At 46.0% G+C, this 20094-nt stretch overlaps 1 protein-coding gene across 3 annotated transcripts in view; it reads left to right on the top strand.

Moving 5' to 3' along the window:
- Window positions 1–20094, top strand: part of NME7 (NME/NM23 family member 7) — a 151159-nt gene that overhangs the window by 40857 nt on the left and 90208 nt on the right. For all 3 annotated transcript variants that reach the window (XM_090056239.1, XM_090056230.1, XM_090056248.1), the window contains exons 2-4: window positions 2437–2544; window positions 12457–12623; window positions 19219–19329. In XM_090056239.1, the coding sequence (XP_089912365.1) occupies window positions 2437–2544; window positions 12457–12623; window positions 19219–19329 (386 nt within the window). The remainder of the gene's footprint in view (window positions 1–2436; window positions 2545–12456; window positions 12624–19218; window positions 19330–20094) is intronic.

Here is a 20094-nt window from a genome sequence, read left to right as displayed (position 1 = left end):
TGTGGACAACAGTGCCGTTACAACTTTCCACTTGCCGTTTTACACTACCAAATGTTCAAAGCCAACGTTATAAAATGACTGCGTGGCCCTGACCACCTCAATTTCTTCCTTTCAGCAGCTAGGTACAGTTGTAGGAATCACTCTGTCTGTGGAATTTGCTTTTCAGCCAGCCTTCTTGCTCTTTTTTACTCTGCAAGATGTCATTAGTAGTTAACTTCTGAATTCTTTTAGCCTTTTTTTACTTTGGTGCTGTGATGGGGTGATTGGTGCACCTATCACGCTTAAGAGGAAAGGCTGAGGGAGAAGCAGCTTGCAAGTGTGGCAGGGGCTGATTAGAGAGTTGCCTGACCAGAACGGCCCAGGCTTGAGCTATATAAGCTCAGGCCTTAGCTGGGAGCCAGAGAGAGAGGAACTCCTGGCAGCAGGGCTCCTAGACGAGCAGCTGTGCTGGGGTAAGCAACGCAGAATCTAGGAATAGGGCAGGACATGAACTGGTAGTTTCTGGAAGGGATTAAGGGGAAGTAAGGAGGTCCCAGTTAGCCAAGAGAGAGAGGCCGGAGGAATAGATAGCGTGGGGCACAGAGGGAGAAAGCCTGAGCCTAGGAGGGGCTGAGTAGAGAGGGCCTGGGACCTGAAGCCTGGCATAGGCGGAGGTGGAAGTGCCCAGATAAGGGTGAGTGTGAGGAGGGCCTGAGAGGTTGGAGCCCAGAAAGGGCTGAGTAGGTAAGACCAGGAGGCCTGAGATTGGAGGCCAGGAGGGGCAGGTGTCAGCAGGGCCAGAGGTCTCAACTGATTTAGGAGCGGGGCTAGGGTCTAGGGAGACGGAAGGTCAGGGACCACAGCTGAAGAGCAAGTGGGCCAAGGGAGCCTGTAGCCCAGGAGGGGCAAGGACTCGGGCTGGAAGCCCATGGCCCAGGAAAAGCACTTATCAGCATATCATCTGCGCGGCTTGGGAGTGTGTACTGGGGAGGATGGAGCCCATGTAAGTAGCCCGTAAGGCAAGGACCACGGGCAGCTGTGGTCATAAGAGTAAGAACAGGCTTGGAAAGCCCTGGGACAGTCTCCCATTCCTCAGATATTAATATCAAGTTGTGGCACCATAGTAAAGGGGTAATTGCCTCAAGGGAGTCATGTGGCAAGGGCTGAGCAGCCATGAGGGGGTGTCATGACCACCCGTGTGTCCAGTGCTTGCTACAGTTGAAAATCCAGAGAAGGTGTGTCTGGGCTCTAGGGCCAGCAACGAGACCAAGGTTTGAAGTATGCCTTGTTCTTCAATTTTACTGAAGTTTGATGTACACAAGCTTTGCCTACTGTGAACTGGCCTTCTTGCTGATGTTCCTGATTTGCTGTCAAGTTTTCACACTTGAAGTCCATACAGATAGAGAAATCCAGCTACAGGTTGCCTTCAGGAAGCAGGCTACCTCAGTGAACAAACTGAAGCCTTCAGGGCCAGATCCAGCCCTAGGTATCTTTCTGGAACTACTTTTCATGAAGCTCTCACATTGCACAAGTTGCCCTTGTCAGAGCAGGTCATTGGTATTAGGGGTACATCAGCGCCTCCTCTGAAAAACATCTGGTTGTCAGCTTTTCAATGATAAGGCTTAATTTTATTCTGGAAAGTTTTAAAGATGTATTTTTGTCAATGGCTTGGGCTGAAGGGGTCCCATGGGGAAGACTAGGAATGCTGAGGTCCAGTACATGCAGCTAAATTTGGATGGATTCAAAATGAAACACACTGCCTTTTCCAGCTCTTTCATATAACAAATAGGATATTTAGTTCTAGACGAGCTCAAGTTGCACAGGTCTTCCATTAAATGACAGGAGAATAGGGTACAGACAAGCTAATGTTGCCCTTAGCCTCAATGCATTTTTCTATGTATTAGCAGAAGAAATTCAGAATTTTTCCACCTCAAGGGCAGGGACAGTGCTCTCCTTTGGGCTATCTGTTATATTTGTAAAGGTTCTATAGTTATTCATGAGTACATGAACTTTTTATGACAAGAAAAGAGGGCAAGGTAGCAAGCCCGGTTTAGTTTACTCTCAGAAGGTTATGAAACTGAAAGCTGTTTCTAGAACAGCTTGGTCTTGCCTTGTAGATGGGACTTGACTGAATTTTGATAATGTCTAGTGACTGTGGTGTAAGAGAACCCCTCTGAAAAGTGTGTTTTATTTGTTTTTGGTAGCATGGACAGAACAAGAGAAATCATGTTTTGATTGTTATTATTTGGGTGCCAGCTCCAGATTGCCAAAGGCCTTCCTTTGAGATCCGGGTCAATTCAGAAGTTGAAAAGCTGCTGTCAGCCTTTGAGAAGACAGTTTCAGAGTGCACAATGCCGAAGCATATTTACTAGTCCGCCTGTCTGCATTTGGGGAAGTAACAAATGAAATGATCCCTCATACGACTGCTGTTGAAACCCTATTACCCTTTTCTTTCAGAGTCAAGACGACAGATTTGCTTTCATTGCTGAATGGTACGACCCAAATGCATCTCTCTTTCGACGTTTTGAACTCTTGTATTATCCAAAAGATGGATCGGTTGAAATGGTAAGCACCTTTCATATTATACGTTTTCTAGATAGTTAGCAGGTTGGGATGTTGGCAAGCCGTGGCCTTAGCATAGCATTATGTTCCAGGAAAGAAAAACTAAACAAATTAAGAAATATATATATTTTTTGTTTCTAAAACTAAACAATTTTACAGAAGTTTTGGGAATAACCTTCATATTTATTGCTTTGTTTGTAACAGCTATGTTTGTATGAATGGAAGTAATTTTCATTAATTCATTTTTATGTAATCTTTACTTGGGTTTTGGCATTAAATATAGCAGTGCCTAGTTACCCCAGGAGAACCCCAGAGTGAAGCAGGAGGCTGTAAGGACTAAGCCCCATGTTGCTGTCAGAGCTGAGTAAAGAGTACAAAGGAAGCAGCCACATCAAGGAAAGGATGTTGTTTTGGAAACTAGAGTGTAGCTGGTAACACAAAGATGACATTGAAAACCGTGCTGTTTCTCTTAGGTGGTTGCATGCAAGATCCTTTTGACTTTAGTAGGAGTTGGATACAGACATGTGTAGAGTTATCGCGTAGGCAGAAACAGGGAACAGAGAGAGATGAGTACGTTAGCAACAAGTGCAGCAGGTGTAATGAATGCTATTCCAGAATCCCTGTAGTTGCTTCTTCTCAGTACTCGTTAGGAATTGGAGGATGATGAACTCTGATTTTTAATTTTGCATCTTGGAATTGGAGGACAGAATTGTGTTCTTGACAAAGATTATCAGTTGTCATCTTCATCTTGACTTGTAGATGAATGTAAGAAATGGTTCTGTAGTCAGCATGCTAACCCCTGCCCCCCCATCCCCCCACAAAAACAGAAATAAAACTAAACAGCCAGCAACATGTGCCTGCAGTCTTTGCTCAGTGTGCCGTTCTGCACGTTCCAATCCCTGTGGCAGCTCATGCAAGCAGATGTGCCTTGTAGCATGCCCTGTGGTTTAGATTAAATTAAAAGAACCCTGCTCTCAATAGTGTCCCTTTAAAAGCACCATCTCTTCATGCTTTATGTATACACATTGCTGCCAGCATTTGAATATTGTTTCCAGAGACAGTTCTCCTCATAAATCTGAGGCAGCTTTAACCTTGTTTCCAACACAGCTTCAGGCAAACTGGTAACATCAAGGTTAGTTTTACATAAATGCTTAGTCTTAAAACTGACAGCTGCACAATTGTGCAGGTGGCATTGCATTAGCCAGGAGTCACCACTGCCTTCTGTGTTGTAGCTGCTCCAAGCACCTGGCTGTGGTTGTTACACCTCTGCTCCCCTGCTATTTTTAATTTCCTGAGAAGATAAATGATTGTCAGAAGGATTAACAGGCATGTCTGGGTAGAGGAGAGGTTGCTGCCAGTAGGAAATTTCCCTTCTCCAAGTGGCTTCCTTATTCTTGCTTTTGAGCATCAACTTAATTTACTTCTCATCAGCTTTGTTTTTTCTTTGCTGAAGATGGTTGTTTCAGATTTGCCAAGTGATCAGTTGCTTTGGATCCCCTCATTATATAGTCTCTTGGAGAATACCCTGAAACCAGCCCAGGCATAACTTCTAGAGAGGGTGAATCCCTGGCTCCTTGAACTCCAAGACCTGACCTTTTGGTCTGTACCCTCCCCCAGTTATGCTCCTCATATCCCCAGCTGCATTCTAGCTTAGCTCCTGGAGAAGGACTTTACCTGTTCAAGGAGATGGAGCGTACCCAAAGTTGCATGAAGTGAAACAGGCAGTTCTTGAAACAAAACACCTTTATTGGTCCACAGGAAGACGACAGGCAGTGAAGCCCGAGCAATTTTTGTCAAAAGAAAAATAGCCCTGGCTGTTTTTTCTCTCAATACCACTTGCCCCTGGTTTTTGGGCTCCCCCTTTTCAGGACCTTCTCTCAAGTGGCTTACTGGCACTGTAAACAGCAGGGAGTCTCTTCAGGTACAGGGGCTTGATCAACAAAGGCTCCTTACTGCTTGATGGCCCATTACTGGCTAGCAGAGCACTTGGGCAAATCCCCTCCAGCTCTTGTCCCAAACACAAGTAACCCCTTCTTTCCCTGTATACAATAATCAGAGAAACTGAGCCATGCAACAGTATTAGCAGTGAACAGGTAGAAGCAAATGGGACAGTTTGCTGGGAACAAGAGGAGGAAGCAGAAGAGGAACCAGGTACCAGATCCTGCTCTGGGAAGGGAACTGAGCCAGGGTTGCCTGTGTGCTCGGCTTGCTCAGGGTTGTTTGGTGGGTTTGTGTGTTTAGATGTGTTCTCTGAGCAGCTGAGTGGACTGATTGCTTCCTGGGTGTGAGAAATGGTCCTAACAAAGGGGCCTAGCCAGTCCAGGGAGCTGAAAGAATCCCATGTACCACAACAGCTTGAGGACTGATTTGGCTAAGCAGCAGCTCTACAGAAAAGGACCTGGGGGTTACAGCAGACAATAAAATGGATACGAGTCAGCAGTGTGCCCTTCAACTATCTGAAGGGTGTGGTGGGCCAGTAGGAGGTGCTCCTGCATTGAGCCACCCACCCCACTGCTCCCGACCACCTTCCAGGCTCAGAGTGCCTCCCTGGGGGCACCTCATGTCCAGCAACCCCCTTCCTGGAGCCCACCCGCAAGCCTGGGGGTAACATTGCCACCACCAAGGGTCTGGACTGATCTTGGCCTTGTGCCTCCTGGGAAACACAGGCCTAGTAGCCCTTGAGGGGTACTTGGCCCCCTTCAAGAACTTATATCAGCGATCTGGATGTGGATGTGGAATGCATGCTGTCCAAATTCGCTGATGAAGTTGTAGCAAGTTGTAAGGTGAGGTGGGCATGCTGAAGGGGAGGCACAGAATCCAAGTAGATCTAGACAAATTACAGAGGTGGGCAGATGAGAATAGCATGGCAAGTGCAAGGTACTGCATCTAGGGAGAAGGAGCCAGCAACACACCTATAGGCTGTGGAACACCCTTGTTAATAAGGTGGCAGAAAGGGATCTTGTAGTCATTGTTGACTCCAGGATGAACATGAGCTGCTGATGCGAGGAAGCGGTCAGTAAGGCTAACTGCACCTCGTTGTGCATCTAGGGATGCATCACAAGCAGGTCCAGGGAGGTTATCCTTCCCCTCTATGTGGCATTGGTCAGGCCACAGTTTGAGGACTGCGTCCAGTTCTGGGCACTGCACTTCAAGAGGGATGTGGCTAGCATTGAGAGGGTCCAGAGAAGGGGCACTCGCATGGTCAAGGGGCAGCAGGGCAGGCCCTATGAAGAGAGGCTAAAGAGCCTGAACCTATTCAGCCTCCACAAGAGAAGGCTGAGAGGGGATCTGGCCTTGGGGACCAGCGAGAACTGGGGGAGGCTCTGTTCCCCTGGGCACCACCCATGGTTACTAGGCATAACGGCCACAAATTGTTTGAGAGAAGGTTCAAGCTGGACATCAGGAGACATTACTTTACAGTTAGGCCTGCCAGGCTCTGGAATGGGCTCCCAAGTGAGGTATTCTCTCCTACCTTGGGGGTCTTCAAGAGGAGGCTGGACAGATATTTGGCTGAGGTGATATGACCCCGTCACCTGTTCCTGCCTGGGGTAGGGGGTCGGACCTGATGATCTGTTTAGGTCCCTTCCAATCCTAAGTACTGTAATACTATGGTACTAACTTGGGGTGCTTCCCTCAGTCTGAAGCACAAATAATGGTCTCCCTTAGCCAAACCAAGGGGACCCCCAAGGCATAATCTAGACCCTCTCCCCGTAAGTCTCCCATGCTAGATCTGGAGGAGAACTTCATTGGTTACAAGGAGTAGGTTTGGAATAGGGTACAGGGTAGAGCAGTATCCGAGAAATAACTTGGAGCAAACAGTGGCATGGTAGCCTTTGACTACACACCTGTATTACTGCAAACTATATATCTAGTTAGCTCTCAAGTAGCTTACTCAGAAGTATCATCCAGAGGCAGGTGGAGCTTTCCTCTGAAGGCAAGCAGTTCATTGACCATGAGTTTTAAGAGAGAGGGCAAATTTCAGATGGTCCAACTCTTCTCTCCTTGAGTTTTTGTCATGGCTGTTGCCTCTTCCTCCTGGGCAGTCCTTAACTTACGTAGTACTTATGACCTCATTTACCTGGTCCAGTGGAGACCAGCACCTGTTGGCTGCCAGCTAACCTATTTGAAATGCATCACTGGTTGCTGGGCAGACTGGCAGGGTCTCTAGCCCCCTCCCAGTCAGGTTGGCATTGCTTAGAACAATAAGGAGTTTAAGCCCCCACCTAGGTGTATGAGGCCAGTCACGTAGGCAGAGGGAGCAGGTTTTCCCCTCCCTCAGAAATATATCCAGCTCAAGTTACAACTCAGGATTACCTGAAGCCGATGAGGCCAGGGGTGTCTGCCCTCTGCAGTGACGATGGTAACCAAATTGTAAGATTGGTCACCCACCTGATAGCAGAGTTTGGTGTGGGGGAGAGAGATGGCATTCTGCCACAAAGGGTAGTTTGAAAGAGGATGGAGCTAGACCAGGGTGGGCAAAATATGGCCTGTAGGCTGGCACCCACCAATTAACTGTGTTCAGCCCCACTGGCTGCTGCCCCTGCTGTGCTCTGCATTAGACTCAGTCCCACTTACCCCTGCCAGAGGGTGCCAGCCCCAGCTAGCAGGCACAGCTTCCAGGCAGGGCTGCTGCCACCGCCACTGCTACAGGCACCCAGTGGCTCCCCAGCTGCTAGCCACTCCTCCTGCTGTCCCTGCTGCAGTGTTCCAAGTAGCAGGCAGGGAGGGGAAGCTGCAGCAATGAGGGGAGTGGGGGATGGAGAAGGCAGGCTCTGCCTGCAGCTCACTTTAGTCCTGCTCGTGCATGGCTGGGCAGGGGAGTGTGTGGATGTAGGAGGAGGGGTGGGCGTGAAGGAGTTTTGCTGTTCACAAAGCCCTGCCTGGCAGGCATGGGACAGGCAAATGGAGCAGGAACAGCAGCAGCAGGAGCTAGTGTGTGCTTGGTGCAGCTCTGCCAGGCAGGCGCATGGGATGGAAGCAGCAGCAGGAGCCAGTACAGGTTCAGCTACAGCCCTGCTGGGCAGGTGTGGGATAGAGACCAAGAGATCCAGTGGTGCCAGGCTCAGTTCACACCTCCCACAACACACCATACCCAAACATACCACCTCTACCCCCCCCACACACATCTACACGTATACCTACACCTCAACCACACATGTGCACTCCCTTGCATACCCCACACCTCAACCACATACACTCACACTCCCCACACAGATTCCACACCCATTCACATGTATACCCACACCCCATCACACACTGCACCCCCTACCACATCCATAGACATCCAACATTATCCCACCCCCCCACATAAGCACTCCTCCACACACCCCATTTGCACCATAGTCGCACCTCCCAATCACATAGTTCCTCAACCACACGCACACCCCACATACATGCACCTACCCCTCCATACACAATATAGAAGTAAACCCACCCCCCGCCCCAACAAAAAGCAGCACTTCTTGAGCAAGGGGAGAGACTTTTGGTGGCATAGGTCAAGGGGTAGGGGGTGGGACTTCTGCTCATCACGTAGCTCCTTTAAGCCCTGCACTGGGGGCGGTCTGCACTGCATCGGCGGGGAAGGGGTGGCATGGGGTGGGGTGAGGCAGGGTGGCATGGTCCAGTGCAGGGATGAGTACGCGAGAGTGAAACATGGCTGCCCGGCTGTCAGCAGGGCTGCATCCCCAGGGGGGATGCTGGGGACCCCACACGAGGGTGTGCCACATATGTGCATGCACTCATGAGGAGGAAGCACAAGGTCACACTCACACCTTCCTCCTCCTCCTCCTTGGGAGCCGGGGGTGAGGAGGGAGGTGGGCTGTGCATGCGTGGCCATGTGTGAAGACTGGGCTCCTTACCTCCAATGGAGCTGGGGCAGCATCCTGAGGCACTGCTTCTCCTCCTCCTCCGCGCTGCTGCTGCCGGAGGCCAACAGCTGGCTGGTCCTCCACGGCTTCCTCCACCTGGTGCTGGACGCCCAGGTGTCCCAGGGCAAGCCTGCATTATGCTTCTTTCATTCATTGAGAAGTGAGTGGACGTGAAAGTGTTTATTTTAGTCAAGTGTTTGGTATTATTTCATTGTTGCTTTTATATTGTTTTTATTTTGGATTTTAAACCACATTTCCAGACCCATTTAATTGTCACTTCCTGCAACTTCATTGGTGTCAAAGGTCATGTGACATCACTTCCTGATGTGATACTGCTTCCTGTGAGGTCTTTGAATATGGTTCGCCAGCCCACTGGGTGATAAAAAGTTCATGATCCGGCCCCACATTCAAAAAGGTTGGACACCCCTGCGTTCAGTCAAGCTTCTCCCTTGGCCTAGAATGCCTCCCAGCCCTGGGTGCCTTATGGGCTCCTGGAGCCCCCATTAGCCATATAAGCCACATGTCAAGCAGCTACAACATCTCTGGGTTGCTTTTCCATGCAGGAACTCCTTCCCCTGGCTGCTGCCAGAGAACTAACTCCTGCCAGTCTTAGCTCTGGGCTGTGCACTGGGCTGTGCCTCCTTCCAATAAGCTGACTGGATGCAGGTGCAGACTAGCTCCCCATTAGCCTGCTGCCATGGCACCTGCAGCTGTGGCACTCTGCCTGGCTCAGCTGGTTGTCTAGCTAGGCGGTTTCTGCTCTCAAAGGAGCAGGCACCCCTTAGTGCCCTGCGACAGGAAGTTGAGGTTAGATATTAAGAAGAACTTTCTCACTAGAAGGGTAGCAAAGCACTGGAACAGGTCACCCAGAGAGGTGGTGGAAGCTCCATCCTTGGAGGTTTGTAAGACCTGGGCAGACAAAGTCTTGGCTGGGATGATTTAATTGGGGATGGTACTGCCTTGAGCAGGGGGTTGCACTAGATGATCTCCTGATTCTGTGATTATAGCACGCACACATTTTAAACTAGAAACATTGCCACAAAAACATATTTTATTCCTGTGGAGTTGAAGGTGGTATTCATGATGAATAAATAAGGTTTTTTTCAGCTTTCCTTCTCTGCTGAACTCTGAGAGCAAAAGTTGGCAAAGGAAGCAATGAAAACATCTGGGCAGGCAGATCTCAGCTATACAGTAGATGCAGCAGCCTCTATAGTCTCAGCAGCCCAGCACAGAGAAGCACTAGCTTACCTCTGAGCAAATTAGTTCTATTGACCCATGTGGCCCTCCCAGTCTGACATCATTTGTAGCCCTAGAGATTAATCCTTCCCTCCTATTTTAAGCAGCAAATTATGACGTAGGTGATATAACCATAATGAGAGGAAGGGTCCTAAATTTTTTTAAACATGCAAGAGAACATAGATTGTTAGCTGAAAATAGATTATTTCAGTAAAATTTGCTTGTCCAGGAAAATGGAGAGGGAGGAGAGGAGGAAGGAATAAGCTAGCAAACTATATTTACTAAATCTAAACAACATTGATTTTCTGTTGTTTACCCACTTTGTGTCTCATCATTATGTTTTAAAGAGGGTTTATAAATATACCCAGGCATCAGTGCCAACCTCCCCCCCCCCATAACACACGTGGATGAGGGAATAATATTTTCCAAAGGCTTTTTTCATTATGTTCCTTCTGTTTCTTGAGGAGTGAAAAATAAATGGAATGTACTAGCTTAGCAGCTCTGATTGAATTGGCCTAAGACAGCATTTCTCAACCCATGGGTTGTGACCCAAAAGTGGGTTGCAAGAATATATGAAAGGGTCACGGCCAGTCTTTAAAAATGGATCAGCAGACTTTTAAAATGGATTCTCCTCTAAAGGAGGAAAACATGGGAAACACTGCTTTTCCTTTGCAGGCTGGCAGAAGTCAGAAGAAGCTGCTTGGGGGCTGCCATCCCTACATACCCATCCCCTGCCCCACACACTGGGGGGCTGGGCCTGGGGGCAGTGAATTGGGAGTGAGGGGCAATGGGTTGGGACTGGTCATTGATGTTTACAAATGGGTCTGGGTACAAAAGAGGTTGAGAACCACTGGCCTAAGAAACATGCAGGTATCAGTGTTTTGAAAAGTATTAATATAGTTGAATTTGAACAAGTCCAGGGTTGAATATGACCCGTCCATCACCACCCTCTGAGTGCGACCCTTCAGCCAATCTGCAATCCATCTGACTGCGTAGGCATCAATGCCACAGTAGCCCGATTTTTTTAATGAGGATGGGGTGGGAGACAGTGTCAAAGGCCTTGCTGAAGTCCAGAAAGACTATGTCCACGGTGACACCTGCATCCAGTGCTTTTGTGACCTGATCATAAAAGGCAATCAGGTTGTTCTGACATGACCTGCCCCTACTGAAACCATGCTGGTTGCCCTTGAGCATTGTCCCTGAAGCCAGCCATCACAGATGTGCTCCTTGATGATCTTCTCAAAGAGTTTCCCTAAGATTGAGGTAAGACTGACGGGCCTATAGTTGCCCAGGTCCTCCCTCCTCCCTTTTTTAAAGATGGAGACCACGTTGGCTATCTTCCAGTCATCTGGCACCTGGCCTGAGCACCACGAGCGCTTGTAAAACCGTGCCAAGGGCCCTGCTAGCTCTCTCAACACCCTGGGCTGGAGAGCAGCTGAACCCGCTGATCTGAACACGTTCAGCCCCTCCAGAAGCTCTCTAACCCGGTCCTCCCCAACCTGAGGTCTGGAGGCGTTCCCCTCGAGTCTGTCTGGCATCACAGTGGGGAAGTCCCAGTCCCTGCACAAGAAAACAGAGGTGAAGAATTGGTTAAAGAGGTCTGCTTTCTCCTCTGGTGCAACCACCAGATTGCCCAGAAAATCTTGCAGGGGCCCCACATTTCCGGTGCTTTCATCATAAAAATGATAAAATTCTTCAACTCGTGTATTTGAACACAGGATATGAAATCAGAACATACATGAAAAAGGAAAAAGAAGCTTTATTCTGACTCCTGATGGGGAAATATCAAGAGCTCCAGAGTCTGGGGAGGGCTTGCAGCCCCTCCAAAAATGGGTGCTTATTGGAACTGTTCATGCGTTTTGCAGTATAAAGAATGGGGCTGTGTATCACGTGAGAGCAGGCTGTCCTGAGGGATTTCTAATGCTTCCATTCATGATGAACACAAGGGAGAAATGTACCCAAATGGCTTGTAACATCCAAAAGATTAATTTTGCATCTGAAAGAAAAAAGGCCAAAACTTTGAGGCAGGGAGGGTGCAGGAAGGGAAGGGGAACAGGTTTTCTATTTTAACACTACTAAAGCACTGTGGAGAAGGGCAGTACATAACACAGTATTGGGAAGAGGAAGTTTTAAGTGAGGACAAACCCTTCTTTTCGTAAATGCCTTGAAAGTGTTAGTATCTACATGCAGTCAAAGGAACCTGTTGTTTTTAAGATCTCCTCTAATACTTGGCTAGCCTACCTAGTAAACTGCATGAAACGTCTTGCACCTTTCTGAGAAAGATGAAGAGTTGAGCTGACAAAGCTCAGAATTCAGCCTGTGGTTCTAGGTAGCCAGTGTTTCAAACCCACTGTTTAGACCAGCCATTTGTGTCTAATTTTGACTCATGTATAGTACAAACGGTTAGTTTAGTATCATTGAAATGATGCCCTGAAGATACCTGTTACAGCATGTTGCAAGCAGTTCTGGCATGGCCTATCAGTCTGGAACAGTGTGATTTTCCTGAGGAAAATGTCACTGAAAATCCCTATAATTCAGATTGGACTGAGATACTCAGGAGGCATCAGGAGCAGTTATTGCAACTTAAAATAACACAAGCAAGTAATGAAACACAAAATGTCTTAGATACTTGTCAGCCCAAGGAAGAGAGAGTTAAAGTGGAACAAATTCATAATATTGGCTTCATCTTTTGAGCCTCCGCGGAGTCCATAATATTTTTGAGACTTCCCAAAATAGAAGAGAATTTATTTTAAATCTGCTCACAGCTGACTTACCTGCTCCTGCTGTTTGGTGACTATGTCTTTCTCTGCAGTATGACGTGAAGAACCATCGCACCTTTCTGAAGCGCACTAAATACGATGGCTTACACCTTGAGGATTTGTTCATAGGCAACAAAGTTACTGTGTTTTCCCGACACCTTTCCCTAGTTGACTATGGGGACCAGTATACAGCCCGCAAGCTGGGCAGCCGCAAGGAAAGGTAGGAAAATGCAGTTTTTGAAATTTTGCTTTATTTGCTACCTGAGAACATCACGTGAGCAAGTTTGTTCAAGTGGTTGCATTTGGCTGGAGGAATCAGAATTTCTGTAATTGATGCTATAAGGGAGGGGAGGGCAAGAAATGGGTTTAGTGTTATTCTGCCTCTGAGGTGAGGGGCTCTTAAGCTTTGATAGCTGAAAGGGAAGAGAAAGCAACCCATCCCTGTAGTCAAATCTCTGATCTTTCCTCTTAACTGTTAAAAGCCCCCAAACTCTTTACCTTAGGCATTAACTGTTTTTTCCTGCAGTTCTGGGGAAAGAGACTTGGATCCAGCCACATCCACAGAAGAACCTTGGTGCCTAAAATATAACTTTAGGGGAGCATGGGCACCCAGGTTCCAGAGTGCAAGCCACAAAACCCCCGATCCGCTGTGTAGGCACCTGAGAGTCTCTAGGCACTTATGTTTTCCATTTAAGTTACTTAAGTGGTTAAGGTGCTGCTACTGAGCATTTCCAGGACAGCTGCCATTTTGGCTGTGTTGAGTGTGTCATCACCTATCTGATGCCTGATAAACTTAGGCAGTCCTGTGTTTGTCTCATCTGAGGCACCTGGTCTGAGACTATGGCTGACACTAATATCACTGAGTTCAGCACAAAGCACAGTAGCCATGACTGTAAACACAGAGAGATGAAAAAGAGGCTCCTATCTATGTACCTTTCATGTAATAGAGCAGTGACAAGCACTTTTGAAGTGGGAAAACTGGGTTCTAGGCCCTGTTTAGCCTGAGGGTTGGGAACCCACATTTCTCCACACTCCTCCCAGGAGCATGGTAAACTGCCAAATTAGAGGCTGGGTTGGGCTGATACTATTTTCCACCCAGTTTGTTGAAACTATTGTTGTGCAGCAAGATTAATGAGGCCAGTGAGACAGCAGGCAGGAGGGAGTGTGACTCTGTAGCCTAGTAATAAGGACGCTCCCCTGGGATGTGAGAGATCTGGGTTCTAGTCCTTGCTCCAGGGATTAAATGCATTTTGGATTAAAGAGTCATGGGATAAACTTGCTTGGGGAACAGTCCAGCCTTGCTACAGCTGTGTAAACCCACTGACATGCAGTTACACAGTGCTTTTATGAGATCCAGTTGATTACAAGATCCAGTTGGCTGGGGTGATATGATCCTGGCACCCATTCCTGCCTGGGGCAGGGGGTTGGACCTGATGATCTGTTTAGGTCCCTTCTGACCCTAAATACTATGATACTATGATTACAGTGAGATGGCATGGTTGCAGCCTGGGGCAGAATTATGTTGGCAAGTATTGTGCATAAATTTTGAGAACATCTGGACTTCTGGGAGGGAAGCCCAGGCCTTGTGATCTGACAGCATCTACTCATCGTTTGATATGTACTGTACAGCAGAAAGGGGAGGGGGAGGCTTGTACCCATTTTCTATTGCTCTTCCCATAAGACAGGAAGTGGGAAGGAAATGGGGTGTGGAGAGACCACCTGGGAGTGAAGATCTGGTCCCTTATATTAGCTCAAATTCATTTCGGCTGTGGCGGTGTAACCAAAGAGACCTTCTCTGGCTGCCACATTTGCCAAAAGCCCATCCCAGAGAAAAACAACACAAGTGAGAGATCTTAATAACTTAGGCCAGACTTTTTCTGTAGCTTACACTGGGATAAATCTGAATTGACTTAAGTTGTGTTACACTACATAATATAACTAGGTAACCCAGACCAGAGTTTAGCTCAAAACCTTCAGAAAGAACATTGAGCATTGTTCTTTGATTGCTGTTCCAAATTCCAGAGAGCCTCATTTCATTTGCTCCTTGTCACCAAACTGGCTTGGAGTTGGTTTGCTTTCAGAGATCTCTAACCAGACCTAGGTAAGACTTTAAATTTAACATTTTAATCCAGACAATAGCAAAATACATTGATGAAATTGAAAGGCCTGATGAAGTTAAGATGCTACCTCATCATTTAAAAGCATTGCCACCAATACTTCAGGAATAATCTTCTTAAATGGGGCCTCTGGGCATGTTGGCTACTGTTTGGAGGTGGAACAGGAGGGAAAACAGTGTGAGAGAATTTGCAGTTCAGAACTCCTGAGGTGTACTCCCATTCCCAGTCATCTCTTTGTGAGTCTGCACAAGTCTCTCAGGCCTGGCCTGTCTACAACCCTTGCACTGATGTAATTGTTTTGATTAAGGGTGTAAATATTTCCTGATGTACCGGCATTGGTACAAGAGCTAGTGTGTGGGTGCATTGTTATAACTTTGCCAGATAATGAAGTGGCAATACTAACGTCCTGGTACAGTACTGTCTCGCAGGCATGCTAAGAAAGTACAGGTTGGATGAATGGAATATAAGGTGGATAGAAGACTGCATGGATCATTGGGCTCAGAGCCTAGTAGTCAGTGGCTTGAGGTCTAGTTGGCAGCCAGTGTCAAATGAAGTGCTCCAGGGGTCAGTCCTGAGGCTGGTTTTTTTCAATATCTTCATCAATGAGATGGAAGATGGCATAAAGTGTACCCTCAGCAAGTCTGCTGATGACACCAAGCTGGGGAAATAGTAGATACGTTGGAGAGTAGGGTTAGGATTCAGAGAGGCCTAGACAAGTTGGAGGATTGGACCAAAAGAAATCTCATAAGGTTAAATAAGGACTAGTGCAAAGTCCTGCGCTTTGGATTAAACTGATCCCATGTACTGGTACCGGCTGGGGGCTGCCTGGCTGGGCAGCAGCTCTGCAGAAAAGGATTTGGGGTTACAGTGGACAGTAAGCTGAATATGACCTAGCAGTGTGTCTTTGATGCCAAGAAGGCTGATGCCAAGAAGGCTAATGGCATACTGGGCTGCATTGGTAGGAGTGTTGCCAGCAGATCAAGGGAAGTGATTATTCCTCTCTATTCAGCACTGGTGAGACCACATCTGGAGTACCGTGTTCAGTTTTGGGCCCCCCATGACCAAAAGGATGTGGACAAATTGGAGAGAGTCCAGTGGAGGTCAGTGAAAATGATTGGGGGCTAGGAGTCATGACTTATGAGAAGCTAAGGGAACTGAGCTTATTTAGTTTGTAGAAGAGAAGACTGAAGTGGGGATTTGATGGCAGCCTTTAACTACCTGAAAGTTGGTTCAAAAGAGGATGGCTCAGTAGTAGCAGCTGACAGAACAAGGAGCAAGGGTCTCAAGTTGCAGCAAGGGAGGTTTTGGTTGGATATTAGGAAAATTTTCTTGCTAGGAGGATAGTAAAGCACTGGAACCGGCTGCCCAGAGAGGTGGTAGAAGCTCTGTCCTTGGAGGCTTTTAAAAGCTGGCTAGACTAAACTCTGGCTAGGATGACCTAGTTGTTGCTGGTCCTACTTTGAGCAGGGAGTTGGACTAGATGACCTCCTGTCCCTTCCAACCTTAATTTTCTATGATTCAGTGAACCTAGTTCATTAATATCTGGGTGGTTCATAACACCCTTAAGTTCATAGCAGGTTGCCTAGTTAAGGATGAGATGTTCAGGCAGGATTTTTCAAATGTGAGACTGTGCTTGGGTCAGTGGAGATGCACGTGCAAAACTCAGGCTGTTTTTGCAAGGGAGGGTGACATGTGCACCTCCAGCCTTCTGAAACTGGGGGTTTTGCTTTTGTAAATACAGTGAGCAAATGTGACTCCAGGTATATGCTGGGAATACAACTGATGTGTGAAAAGAGGCCAGTTTTTACAGAATCCCTTATCTGATTGTAATTGCAGTAATATCAGTCTTTCTAGACACACTGGTAAGTTGAAATCTAGCTAGTTCCAAAAGATTACTTTAAAACAGCTTCAGTTCATACACCTCTCTTGCTCTCTCTTGCTCTTTCCTCTGTCCCAATTTATTTCTGTTGTTCTATACCATTTGACTCTCAAAATGCTCCCCCACACCTCTGCCTTTCCCATCATCTGGGAAACTATGCATATGGTCTGTGCAATCTATAAAAATTGCAGAGGTCACATAAGTAAAGGCAAAATTCTGTGAAATTCACATGGTGACCACAATTCACGGGGAAAAAAAGAGATTTGCCTTCCTCCTATTCCCCCTTGTCCGCCACCACTTCAAATGATTCACTTGTGATCTTAGGTGACTTACACTGCTAAGTAAAAGTTTTTTCTTACAAGTGTGTCCTTAAACAGAATATGTCTTTTAATATATTCAGTTACCATAACTGGTGTTTGAAAAATTATTAGCAAGCTCACAGTAAACCAGACACACTGGGAGATTTTATTCATTTGGGAAGTCATTGGTGTTTCTAGGCCTATACCATAGCCAGTATTTCTTCCCATACAAAACTTAAGGTACTGTACTTGTAAAAGTTCTTAAATTTAAAATAAATGCATTTCATGCTCCTGACTACACTTTGTATTGTTTTTCATGTATTGCACCTGTATCTATCCTCTGCTTAGCCACTGTTCCCCTTTTCCTAGTGTCCACAAAAACTTACATTCAGACTGACTGTACAGTATAAAGCAGTTAAGCCTAATTTGAATTCCTTTTCCTCTGTTCCTAGCCATAACCATTCAGAAATACACTTGGGGGAGACAGACATGTAAAAACCCTAAAACGTATGACTAAATCTTGAAGTAGGTCTTATGAATCAAAATCTAATCTCAGAAATGAACCTCAGCATTCTGATTTATAACACTTTTTTTTCTGCACACCTCCATGAAACGCTCTCTGAAAATGTTGAATTCTATAAGTCAGTGCTGGAAAAAAACCCTACCAGCAGATGCTCATTTTAGTTTGTACTGCTGGCCTTTAAATTAATTGCTTCCATATACAGTATTTCACTGCATACCGCTAACACTTAAGGAACTCTTCTCTAAACTTGAAATTAGCAAAGTAAATTACATTATTTCCGGATTGAACAACCTCTCTCCAAGAACCTGCAGAACAAAAAAACCTTCCTGGAGAAAATGCTGACTTTGAGTTTAAGTGAAATTCTCCTTCAAACTACATTGCCTGGGTCAGTCTTATTTATTTAATTTACAATTTCTCTTAGACCTGGGTCTTGTTTGATCCACAGATCTGAGTAACCCTTAGGCTTGGGGGAGTTCAGATTTATTTCTGAACTCTGAAGCTCAGCTCTGGTTCCCTCTCCACTCCACCCAAAATGTCAGATATGTTTCCACCTCCTCCTTCTTGTTTCCTTTTCCCACTCTCTCCCTTCCCACTTACTATAAAGTCACTGAGTGATAAGCTGTGGGAAGTGTTGATTCTCAGGATAAGAACAAGTGGAATGGCATTTTGTCCATTTCCCCTAAATTCAGTGTGCTGTACCAGTTAGAACAAGCTGGTGGTCATAAAGGTTCTCTTCCCCAGCAGGCTAGAAAATAAAAAACAAAAGTGCAGCCTTTGTTTTTTCTTATTAGAGGCACCACAATAAGGGAAACATTTGGCCTTTCATATCCTTTGTTACTGGAAACAGATTAAAGGATAAACTCCTCTGGAATATCATAGTATCCTGCATAGTTGTGGGACAGACAGTTAGGTAAATCGTCTGTTGGCTTGCAGGCTGAGCATGTTTGCTGACTTACCACCCAAAGAAACGCATATGCAAAATGTTTTTCATAGCCTTTATAAGCTTTTGTGCTTATTATTTATGATTAATAATGTGCTTAGTGCTGAGAGGTGTGCTTAGCACTGTACAAAACAATGGTAAAAAAAGCAGCCTTTGACCTGAAGAATTTAGTAGCCTGAAAGATAATTTCAGGGAGTATGTATTTAGAAAGCGAGAGATGAGGGTGCTGCGTTTTTCGTTTTTCTTTTAACTCCCTTGCTATCAAGTTCAAAGTCAGTAAAATGGGGATGCTGACTTGTTTCTTCTTACCCTTTGTCCTGGCTTCTTATCTGGTAAGCTTTTTTGGGACATTGGCTGTATCTTACATGTTTGCACAGTGATACCTCAACCTCAGTCAGAGCCCTGAGATGTTGTTATAAGAATAATCTCTTTATGAGCATTTCAGAAAAAACAATTTTGGAGGAAGATTTCAATGTAGATAGGCTACGGGCATTTTGATTGGGTCCTTAATTAGGAGCAGGGTGACTAAGAAGGAAGAGGAAGAAATAAACTAAACAAAATGGTTGTACTGTGGCAGGGTGGAGGCAGGGAATATGATGAAAAAAGCCTCTGGCTTGTTACACTTTTTAAAAATTGAAGTAAGTTTGCATATAAACGGCCACTTCTGTCTATCTCAAGTGCTATGCATGCACAGGAAAATTGTGGTGTTACATCTCGTAGTAAACAACAACTACATCCAGGACAGTACTCCCAAAGATCTGTGGAGTTTCAAATGTAAAAAGGACTTACTTCTGAGACTTGCAGACATTTTAGATTACACACTGGGACCTAGAGACAGAGAGCCCATAGAGGTTGCTGACCATCCCTTAGGCAAATGGCATGAAGGAAGGAATGAAAATGTTTTTACCACACATACAAGATGGGAGGTCATGGAAAACTGAGGCAGAGCTATTTGGATAACTGATTGGATATCTTTTTGTGTGATAGTGTTTTCTTTAAGTGTAATCCTTACCTTGGACTGGTTGTTTTGTGGCAAATGCAATGTTCTCTTTTTCAGAACACTGGCTTTGATTAAGCCTGATGCAGCACCCAGGATTGGAGAGCTAATTGATATCATTATTAATGCCGGGTTTACAATAACCAAGGCCAAAATGATGGTGCTTTCACGGTAAGGCTCTATGAACTTTTACTGTAGGACTGGAATATTACTTTTTTTAATTTCACTGTGTTTTCCTAGTTATTCCATGTTGTTCAGCATATTAAATTGATACTACCGAGTAATAAAGAAAGCAGTAATCTGTTTCATAATGACAATGTAGAGACCTTACAGTGTCTAGGTAATGAAAAAGTCCTGTGCAAATGTCATTGGGCTTACTGCGAGTGTGTAAATATATAATGTGTGCTTGAATAAAAATAGAGGTCATTCTTATAAATTCAGCACTCAGATGATGCTTGCTAGTAAGACATTTCTTTGCCTCCGCTTTTAATTACCCAGTTGCCTAATGCAAGCTTGATTACTAATTATGGTACAGTTGTCTCAAGTTGATTAATTTGTTGCCTTACGATAAATCCACAATTTTAGTCTGTGCGCCTAGAACCAACCTTGCCACCTTCTGCAGCTGCTGTGGAAGTCCTTAGAGACAGCGCAATCTGTGTGGCTCTGCTGAGGGCAAGGGCAGGGCTGACCTGTATGTGGCTTCTGCTCCCTTGGTCTGAATGTCTCTCGGATGCCTGACCACTGGTGGCCAGAGAAGGCTAGCTGGGGAAAGAATGGATTTGGTGGATCTACCACAAAGGGGTTTGCCAGGATCCTTGCATGGCTACTCTACTGTGGTTATGCCACACCTATCTACACATCACCCCTGAGCAGAAAAATCACCTTATCTTTAAATATTCCATCTTTCCAAGAGTCCTACTCTAAGTCTTGTGTTTC

This window comes from Crocodylus siamensis, chromosome 1 (genome assembly GCF_052110815.1).
Source record: "Crocodylus siamensis isolate JL-2025a chromosome 1, ASM5211081v1, whole genome shotgun sequence".
NCBI classification, from domain to species: domain Eukaryota; kingdom Metazoa; phylum Chordata; order Crocodylia; family Crocodylidae; genus Crocodylus; species Crocodylus siamensis.
The sequence above is the reverse complement of the archived record's forward strand: the minus strand, read 5'-3'. Positions and strand labels throughout refer to the sequence as shown.